The 11,435-nt window shown below is 33.7% G+C and overlaps 1 protein-coding gene across 1 annotated transcript in view; it reads right to left on the reverse strand.

The window, feature by feature from the left end:
* The window catches only part of LOC127719401 (uncharacterized), an 88,440-nt gene extending 77,310 nt beyond the window's left edge, over window positions 1-11,130 (reverse strand). The window contains exon 1 of the mRNA XM_052225505.1: window positions 9,216-11,130. Coding sequence (XP_052081465.1) covers window positions 9,216-10,350 — 1,135 coding nt within the window. The 5' untranslated portion in view covers window positions 10,351-11,130. The remainder of the gene's footprint in view (window positions 1-9,215) is intronic.
* Between the last annotated feature and the right edge of the window lie 305 nt (window positions 11,131-11,435).

An 11,435-nucleotide genomic window follows, 5' to 3' on the forward strand; every position in this document is an offset into this window, starting at 1 on the left:
GACTTGTCCATAGGGGTATGGATGTGTATTGGCTAAATTTGTAAGATGTAAACGTTCAATTTTTCTGAAACTTGAATATATTTTTGGACTTGTACTGTACATTACACAAATAAAAGATTTGACAAAAAAAAACAGGTAATTTTTTTTTAATGCGACAAAACGTTATAAAGAACTAATAGGGGGGATTAATTGTGGTCTGTGGCCTTTAAGCCCAGTAGTAAGCACCTATGGGTTGACATGAAATACCATTAATATATCACAATTACAAACACAAAAAAAATAAATAAAAAAAAATAAATACTAAGGACAACATGAAGCGCTACACTTTGTTTAATTGTCAAATTAAACCTGAACTTGTTGCTGATTAATGACAACACTTCTCTATGTAAATTATTAAATTGTGATTGGTGTGTCAAGCTGCAACTTACTCCATCAACAGAGTGACTGGCTTGTTATAATAAATCGTAATAATACAATTAACCCAGACTTATTGACAACAGCTAGTTCTGGTAATTAATAATTAACAATCAAGGAGCGGTATATCTGTATGTAAACCACTGACATTGTGCCTACAGGAGTAAAGCCGTGTATTGCTAATTCATGACAATCATGGTAATCAAATCACTAAAACGTATCTGGATAGAACCGTAACAAATCGATGTCTCTACCGACACCTTGTCATTCATAGACTAACCAGAACTTTAATACGACTAATCGTATGAAATGCACAATGAAAGCACCAACGTTTTGGTGATCTAAATTTAAACTTTCACAACTACCGACCAATTATTGACTAATTTCGAGTTCTTTTTTAATGAATGAGTTAAACCGGTTGACCCGCGGTTAATCGGCGTAAATAACGTCATTGAACAATCGGTTCTTACTGTGACGTAATAACATAAGCATAAGGACATAAGGACAAAAAAAAATTTACGGAGAAATGCACAAATTTGTAAGTCGTTTATATACCTATATACAAATTTTCTGCATTTCAGAAGTATCAACACTACTTTAGAACTCTACAACATTGACCTTTTTGCAACGACATCCTAGACGATACACAAGGCATCTTCTAAGTATAAAATCGATTTCTTGATATATGGGTATCTTGATGTACATATACATGTTGTCGATTGTGATCTATAGTAACAGATTTGTTCAAGGTAAGCAATAAAATGCACGTGAGTGATGATCGTAGCAGTGACAAGATATCAACGGTGATGACGTATTAAGTAATAGATATCGCTCCTACGTTAGACATAACATTCATTAGTAGGCGGACATCAGTACTTTTACCGATAAGTACCGCCTGAACTAAGAAAGTTTTATATAAAGTAATCAAGTAATATAATAAAAAGTACCACCTACAAATGGGAAAAGTACCAGTCAACATGAAAGATAGTGAAACCACCGCTTTGATAGTTGAATAAAAGCCATTTAAACGAGGTACAATGTCATTATTTTAAACGAGGTACAATGTCATTATTTTAAATGAGGTAAAATGTCATTATTTTAAATGAGGTACAATGTCATTATTTTAAATGACGTCATTATTTTAAATGAGGTACAATGTCATTGTTTTAAATGAGGTACAATGTCATAATTTTAAACGAGGTACAATGTCATTATTTTAAATGAGGTACAATGTCATTATTTTAAATGCGGTACAATGTCATTATTTTAAATGAGGTACAATGTCATTATTTTAAATGAGGTACAATGTCATTATTTTAAATACTTGACAACTTGGCATGACAATGTATAACAAGAAATTGCACGGACGGACACAGTGAATTCAACATGATATAGATATAATTATAAATTTAACTAACAAAAATTAAATGCATTAACCAAGTAAAAATCAAAAACATTTGGTCTCTCATGTGTCGAACACTATATAGATCCCTGATAGACAAGATACCAAAATTATTCCCAACATAACTTTATGGCATAGTTCAACTGTATCAATGCAATTGGTCTATAAAGACAGGGGAGAACCATAGCCGTGTTCCGTAAACGTCATTTTGGTATCTGGTGGATAGTATCCATATTTTAATTTACTAAGTTTAGTAGATAAGCGAGAGCAAACAGCTTGTCCAAAATATTTTAAGGTTTTAGTAGTTTTTATATTTTAATGTGTGTAAAACTGATATATACGGAAGCCGATAAGGGCCATTCAAAATTTTTTTTTATGTCGTAATTACGACATAACATGTCGTAATTACGACATAACATGTCGTAATAACGACATCGCTATGTCGTTATAACGACATCGCTATGTCGTTATAAAGACATCGCTATGTCGTAATTTCGACATAAAAAGTCGTTATTACGACATAGCTATGTCGTAATAACGACATCGCTAAATATATAAAAGAATATGTATTATGATTGCCAAGAGACTAAATGACACAGAAATAAACAACTATAGGTCATCATAATGCCCTCAATAATGAGAAAAGCCCCCGCATCGTCAGCTATAAAAGAGAGACGAAAGATACCAGAGGGAGAGTCCCCGAAATGACAGCTGTTTAACAATTTAATTCAAACGAGTGAAAATAACGGTTTTAATAATGTACAAACAAAGACCGAAACACGAATATGTAACACAGCAACAAATGACAACCACCGAATTACAGACTCCTGACCGCTATCTGATAATAACGACAACCTTATAGATTAACTTTTCACTTTTTGAAGCGATAGGAATTTCAAAATGGTCGCCAGTAAAGGCAAAGTTTGTATCGTAAACAAATTCATTTTTTTTTTGAGAATATTGAACACTTTATGCAATCAAGCTTAATTAAAGTTATTCACTAGCACCTCAGACTTGCACATACTAGAACTTTATTTATAATCAAGTCAAATGAGACCCAGTTGAATAGGGGAGCAATTCAAGCTCCCTGGAGCCTCTAATTATGTTTATGGCATTGCAGGTTCTGAATAAGATGAATTTTAAGCTTTTCCCAATAAAGACTATGTTAAACTTTGGACTCATAGTGCTCAGACCCACGGATCTCTGTACCTTCATTTGTACACACTTGAATCTTAATGTACTACTGAGGCTTGATGCAAATTATAACTGCATTGCTATTGTTGGTTCTTAATGAAATTCTTCAAGCGTCCTCCCCATTGAAGCCCTATTAAAACTTTATACCCCAAGTTCTTTTAACCACTGTTCCCTAGGACAACTATTCCTACAAACTTAGAGGGTGGGTTGGGATCCCGCTAACATGTTTAACCCCGCCACATTCGTAATGTATGTGTCTGTCCCCAGTCTTTAATTTACATATTTGTTTTTCGTTTATTTTTGTACATAACATAGGCCGCTAGTTTTTCTCGTTTGAATTGTATTACATTTGTCATTTCGGGGCCTTTTATAGCTGACTATGCGGTATGGGCTGTGGTCATTGTTGAAGGCCGTACGGTGACCTATAATTGTTAATTTCTGTGTCATTTGGTTTCTTGTGGAGAGTTGCGTTTTTGAACAAACCAGCGTATCCCAAAGCCTTGATAACCTCTGTAGGCCCCAAATAAGACGAAAAAACATCAAAATTGGAAAGAAAACTGAAAATAAATGGTTTCTAACCTCAGGGATATTAACCCTTGGCATGCTGAATTGTTATCAGAAATTGTCTAAATTTCGAGTATTTGTAAACATATGCAAATGAAATGCAAATGAGCTGTACCCTGATGCTGATGCATACTGATTGCATTAAATCTAAGATAGCCAAGGGTTAATATCCCTGAGGTTAGAAACCATTTTTTTCAGTTTTCTCTCCAATTTTGATGTTTTTTTTCGTCTTATTTGGGGCCTACAGAGGTTATCAAGGCCTTGGGATACGCTGGTTTGTTCAAAAACGCAACTCTCAACAAGAAACCAAATGACACAGAAATTTACAATTAAAGTCACCGTACGGCCTTCAACAATGATCACAGCCCATACCGCATAGTCAGCTATAAAAGGCCCCGAAATGACAAATGTAATACAATTCAAACGAGAAAAACTAGCGGCCTATTTTATGTACAAAAATAAACGAAAAACAAATATGTAAATTAAAGACTTGGGACATACACATACATAAAGAATGTGGCGGGGTTAAACATGTTAGCGGGATCCTAACCCTCCTCTTAAGTTTGTAGGAATAGTTGCCCTGGGGAACAGTGGTTAAAAGAACTTGGGGTACAAAGTTTTAATAGGGCTTCAATGGGGAGGACGCTTGAAGAATCTCATTAAGGACCAACAATAGCAATGCAGTAATAATTTGCATCAAGCCTCAGTAGTTACTGTACATTAAGATTCAAGTGTGTACAAATGAAGGTACAGAGATTCTTGGGTCTGAGCACTATGAGTCCAAAGTTTAACATAGTCTTTATTGGGAAAAGCTTAAAATTCATCTTATTCAGAACCTGCAATGGAAATGCAGGACTTCATAATTTACACAAATCTGTACATGTCAAACATAATTAGAGGCTCCAAGGAGCTTGAATTGCTCCCCTATTCAACTGGGTCTCATTTGACTTGATTATAAATAAAGTTCTAGTATGTGCAAGTCTGAGGTGCAAGTGAATAACTTGAATTGAGTTGATTGCATATAGTGTTCATTATTCTAAAAAAAAAGATGAATTTGTTTCCGCTACAAACTTTGCCTTTAATGACAACCATTTTGAAATGCCTATCGCATCAAAAAGTGAAAAGTTAAACTATAAGGTTGCCGTTATTATCACATAGCGGTCAGGAGTCTGTAATTCAGTGGTTGTCATTTGTTGCTGTGTTACATATTCGTGTTTCGGTCTTTGTTTGTACATTATTAAAACCGTTATTTTCACTCGTTTGAATTAAATTATTAAACAGCTGTCATTTCGGGGACTCTCCCTCTGGTATCTTTCGTCCCTCTTTTATAGCTGACTATGCGGGGGCTTTTCTCATTGTTGAGGGCATTCTGATGACCTATGGTTGTTAATTCCTGTGTCATTAAGTCTTTTGGCAATCATAATACATATTCTTATATATATATAGCGATGTCGTTATTACGACATAGCGATGTCGTTATAACGACATGTTATGTCGAAATTACGACATAGCGATGTCGTTATAACGACATGTTATGTCGAAATTACGACATGCTATGTCGTAATTACGACATAATTTTTTTTTGAATGGCCCTTATCGGCTTCCGTATTTCGGGGACTCTCCCTCTGGTATCTTTCGTCCCTCTTTTATAGCTGACTATGCGGGGGCTTTTCTCATTGTTGAGGGCATTCTGATGACCTATGGTTGTTAATTTCTGTGTCATTAAGTCTTTTGGCAATCATAATACATATTCTTATATATATATAGCGATGTCGTTATTACGACTTAGCTATGTCGTTATTACGACATAGTGATGTCGTAATAACGACATGTTATGTCGAAATTACGACATAGCGATGTCGTTATAACGACATGTTATGTCGAAATTACGACATAGCGATGTCGTTATAACGACATGTTATGTCGAAATTACGACATGCTATGTCGTAATTACGACATAATTTTTTTTTTGAATGGCCCTTATCGGCTTCCGTAGATATATATATATTTCTCTAATTCATCGTCAATTTATCCCTTTCTTCACCCATTGTATAAAAAAAATTTAATCAACGTGTGGTTCGTTTGATCTCAGTTCTTCATTGGTTAAAATCTGATTATGACGTCGAATTTTCTTGCTTTCCTCGGAATTTCCTATTGTGACGGCATGAAAAAAGGCGACCATGCCTGATGACGTCACATAGATAGAACACATCTTTTTGTAGATCATTCAAAAAGAAGGAATAAGTTTGCCTGCGTATTGTTTGAAAATCATTAGAGAAACAGATTCCACCACCAAATCTCGTGTAATACGATATTTATCCACTCTCGACAGTTAAATTTTAGATATTTAAAACGCTCGGCGAGCCTCGCGTTTTAGATTTGAAAATTTAACTGTCTCGAGTGGATAAATATCGTATGACACTCGATGCAGTGGTAGAATCTCTATATATATATGATTTTACAGTCAATAATAAACGTTAGTAGTACAAACAACGCCTACTTAACTTTTAAAAGATGGAACTGATCGGGAATATCTAGTAATTTAATGTTGTTTTCGTTTTTCAATTGATGAAATGCGTTTTTTTTTATAAGTTATAAGTTTAAGAATTATTTCATGTACACGTAATGCCAATGACCTTATTGTGCTAATGTATAAACAAACTGACCAATGACATTTCTGTAATGAATATCAAAGTTGTATGAAAATAACTATATAAAATGTCATCGGCAGCGTAATAGCACACGTGGTAATAAAAGGACCTCATAAAACACCCAGTCGATAAACATTCAACCGATATTTTTATTGAGAATTAACCTTTAAAAAGAATGACAGAAATAGGAGAAATCACGATAACAATAATTGGAACGCTAAAAAAATACGTGTACTATTCGATACTAGTCTTTTTGAATATGGTATCTTTGGTATCACTGTTTGGAATATTCTTTTCAATCTCCAATATTTTGATGTGAATATGAAACAACTATGTATGCTGTTATCGCTTGGTGAAAGTTTCCACTAAAAATCTAGCAAGTTATATCTATTTGATTTTGCACAAAAACATACTTTAAAGTAAAATACGAGACACACAAAACACATCACTAAAACCTTTTTAAATGACGATATACATGTAGAATGTGAAGATTTGACCTTCTGGAGCACAAGGGATGATATTATCAGACTTATGCAAATCATATGAAATTATGCCACAAATTGTAACAATACACATATGAATGTTCTTTGAACACCTGACCTTGGTGACTCTTGCATCTGGATGATAGCTAAATTCGAATAACTTGGACAATCAATATATAATACATAATAGACACATATATATAATTTTACTTTCTAACTTTAATACATGCAATGGATATGATGCCGTTACATGGTCATCAAATACTCCAAACACTGCATGGACATCATGTAATATTGTTATATTCTTTTTCTTTTTATGAGCTTTTTTGTTCATTATTATTAATGTTAAAAATATTGTACACCACTGTAATTGCTAATCATTGCACTTAATTTGGCAATATTGTACACAACTGTAATTGCTAATCTTTGTACTTAATTTGCTAATATTGGATCCTCAGATCATCCTTTATATAGATATAAGAAGATGTGGTATGAGACTCACATTTAAAATAAGATAACACATTTCCAAAAATTTGTTACCCGTGAAAAAAGTCCAACACATCATATGTGGCAAAGATCTGCATATGTCAAACAATTCAAAACTAAAAACTTACGCTTATAAAAAGACAAACTTTTATTATAACAGGTACTTATATCAAATGTATAAAGTTTGAGAATCTATAGACTTTTTTCGACATTTTCGGTTTCTCATGCCCACACTATTCTTAAAATTGAAGTTATTAATCTATCTATTTATTTCGGAATTCACAAATGTCACCCTCATGTTGCTGAATCTTTATTTTCTATGTTTTAGACTAAACTTGTTAATTATCTTATACTGTTTTTGAAATTTATGGTTTAATTGCTTCCATTGTATCTTCTTAATCTCTATTTTACAAACTATTGCCATGACTATGATGATACGATTCTACATGTCTTACGTATATATAAAGAAAATAAAAATGTTGATTTTGTTAATTATTTCAGCGTCTTTGAACTTTATCATTTACTCCTTTGACGAAGAGTGTGTATATTGTCAAACTATTGACTAAAAGTAGTTATGACATGCAATCTGTCAAGACTTCACTTAGTTTTTAAGTTTAAGTATGAAATATAATTAATGATTACTATCGTTATTGTGCTTAGTAACAGTTTATTGGTTGATGACACTGCACACTGGCTGCGTTCAGGAACTCGATACTTTGAAGTTTTAATTAGTTTGGTATAAGTACCACGACACATGAAAATCAAACTATATCAAACATACATCAGTCATCAACCCAGTAGTATCACAATGTTTATTTGTATCTGTTAAGCTCCCTTTTTCACGTTACGAATTTCATGCGTCCGAAGCGCTGTCCTTCATCAGGAACCCTCAAAGACGAATATTTGAAAGCCAAAGCTGTATAAGAATCGAAACAGCTGAGGAGCTATATTACCAAAAAAGACACAAAAAAATAGCCAAATCCATCTAAGGTCAACTTTGCCTGAGGGAGTTGAAACCTTAGTTTCTAATAATTTCAAAATTTATTAACGGACAATTTTAGAAAGGTTTGTTACAAATCATGCCAGTACCGAAGTACTGACTACTGGGCTGATAATACCCTCGGAGACTGATAGTTATAAGTTTCTTGTGGAAGGAAATCCCGTATTAATAATTTATGACTACTAGCGGCCTGGCAAAAAAAAAAGGCAGGATGACAAATTATGTATAAAAAGTCAGGATAAACGAATAAAAAAAAATGAAGGACCGAATAAAGTGAAAAATAAAAAGGCAGGACCGAGATTACTACTAAAAAAAATGCAGGACACAATTTTTCATCTTAGCCCCCCTCCCCCCCCCTAAAAATCAAATGGTAGCTCCCTAAAGATTGAGCAAAGAAAGAATCACATCAAAACCGGAAATGGACTCGAGTGTTCCGGATTTGCTTCACAAGTACACAGGTCGTGCGATAAACGATATAAAGGATGACGGCAATGTGGATATAATACATGGAACATATCCGTTGTCATTTGCTACAGTGAAGTATTCTTACCATAATGGGTTCATTCATGCTTGACTTTTAACCGATTTTAATTTCAAAGTGTACGACAAGTGTTTTTGAAAATCATATAAAAAATCAATTTATCAAACTCAAACAGAACAGCTCAAACTAGTCCTCTGCCAACTTTGTACGTTGGAGATCCAATCTTAGTCTTAGTACAATAAATAACACTAAACACAAGACAGACATAAAAACATAAAAAATGAATAAATGCGCCTCCGCATGGGGTTTTTGATTATGTGATTACTTGGCCGTTTTTACAGTGATTATTTGATTTCAAGACCAAATATTTCATGATTATTTGATTATTTGATAATCTAGAACTGTATTTTTGATTATTTAATTATCTTGTTTAAATATAATTAATGATTATGTGATTATATTGGCAAAAAAATTGTGATTATGTGATTACTTGGACACCCCCATGAGGGGCCTCAGAAATAAAAAAACGTTGGTTACTTACCATCGTCAGATGTGTTGTATATAATCCATTTCTTACTGGCCACACTAACACTCAAAATTATTATACTTAAAATCACAAAAAATAATGAGAAATATCTTGAGCGCCTAAAGACTTTATGTTTCCAAAAACTGGAGAGTATTTTCCATTCCCTTGCATTAAGGTAGATGTCGCTATGAGTAGAAAGAAGCCGTTTATTTTTCTTAGTTTTTTCAATGGCATGGTAGGTTTGATACTGTCTTTGTCTGTGACGCCTGATGTAGTTAATATCATCTTCAGAAATGTATTTTTCTGTCAGGTCAGGATGCACAAATTGCGCAATGAGTTCTTGTCTTGCCTTTTTGATTGGAGTTGTAGCACGTTCACGTTCTATTGGTTCATTTTCCGGTACCTCAAGTTTTCTTTGATACGATTCTCGTCTCGCTCGGCCCCATTTCATCCAAGCTGAATCAAAATCATGTCCTAATTTATATTTGCAAGATCCTGAACGTGAACGAAATGATCCTCGGGATGTATGACTTTTGATTGAGCCTTTCGATCCTTTTCGTGTCCACTCATAATTTTCATCCTCGATTTCTAATTTGTGACTTCGAGATCTAGGCCTTCGAGGTCGATAGTTCTCAGGTTGACTCTGATTGTGGCTTGAATTGTCGTCGACACTATGTTGACCAGGATTGTGGTTCCTATCGTAATTTCTCCTCGGTCTATAATTTTCATTCTGTCCCGTGTCAAAACTGTTTGTTTTTGTATTTCGTGACTGATTAAATAAATCATCAAAATTAGGTCCATCCGAAAACATTGTTTTCATTTCCGTATCCGGACTTATTTCCTTTTTTGTTTCCGGATTTGATTTAGACACTAAATTTTTCTGTTCTTTTGGCACAACCATGGCATGTTTGTATCGGACTAAATGCCCATGATCACATTTATGGTCATTAAAACTTTGATTACTATGAATACTTTCTCGCGAAGAAAATTCAGATGCACCTAGTCCACTTGTTTCTGTTGAACTTTGTTGGTGGATTCGTTGTAAACTTGGTGACTTGTCAATACATCCTCCGCTGTCCGGTGAAAGATAGTGCCGACCATTGTTCCCGCCGCCCGGATTACCAGTTTGTTCCTGACCTGTGTTAGGCATTATAGTCGATATTACTACAGAGTCGGGTCAATGTTTATTATTTAATTACTACCATAGTTCCCAGTGGTGTTCTTTACTGCTCAGAGAAAGTTTTTATTACAATAGGCATATGTAATCTGACAATTATTGCAGTTTTCATATTTATACTTTTAATTTTGTTTTACTTATTTCCGATAAAAAAACAATATTTACCTTGTTGTAACCTTCTTAAGGTACAAAGTAATTACATATTCCAATTGTTCAATAACTCTATTTGTTTTCTATCGCTTTTCCATTTAAACATGAATACTCCATATTTTACTTCGAAAATCTATATGAGAAAAAAATGTTATAACCATTAGATCTATAAATTCCATCAATATATCGCAGCATCTATTTCCATTAGAAAACTACATACATTTCAGGTAAATACAGGTAAGTGCCGGGAAGATTTATCCAATTATCAGATATGCTGTCAACGTCTGAATCAAGCGACAATACTGAATCCGTAATGGATATACGAATGTCGTCTTCATTGTATTTCGTTATTGACAGCTTTGGAAAGAATATACAGCGGTAAAATGAAACATGCGTTATTAGGCGTCGCACAATTGATATTGACGAATGACAGGGATTTTACACTGAATTCGCAATTCGTAATAAAACCGTGTATATAAAACAAAAATGAACAGATAATTAGATTTCGATCAATACGAGATGTGATAATGACAATTATCATAATAATTAGAGATTCGTTTATAAATAATATATGGTAGACAAATACAGTGCAAATTATTCATTAAGTTCGATTAAAGATATAAGGAATGATTCAAACTTATTTGAACTCCGTCTCTATTTTATTTGAAGCAATAAATCACTATAAAGGCATACCCTGTAATTAAGAAAAAAGTGTAACAGAGGAAATTAATAATTCAAATCGTCTCCATACAATTACACACTATACAATAGTGCATAGATAAACTAGGAGTTGCGTTATTGCTCCATTAAAACAACTTTATACGGAAGATATATCGATTATTTGGACTGGATTCTAGTTGATGTATATGTAACAGATGTGAGGCTCTAAAAAGGATACAGAAATAAAC

Source organism: Mytilus californianus, unplaced genomic scaffold (assembly GCF_021869535.1).
Source record: "Mytilus californianus isolate M0D057914Y unplaced genomic scaffold, xbMytCali1.0.p SCAF_11, whole genome shotgun sequence".
NCBI lineage: Eukaryota > Metazoa > Mollusca > Bivalvia > Mytilida > Mytilidae > Mytilus > Mytilus californianus.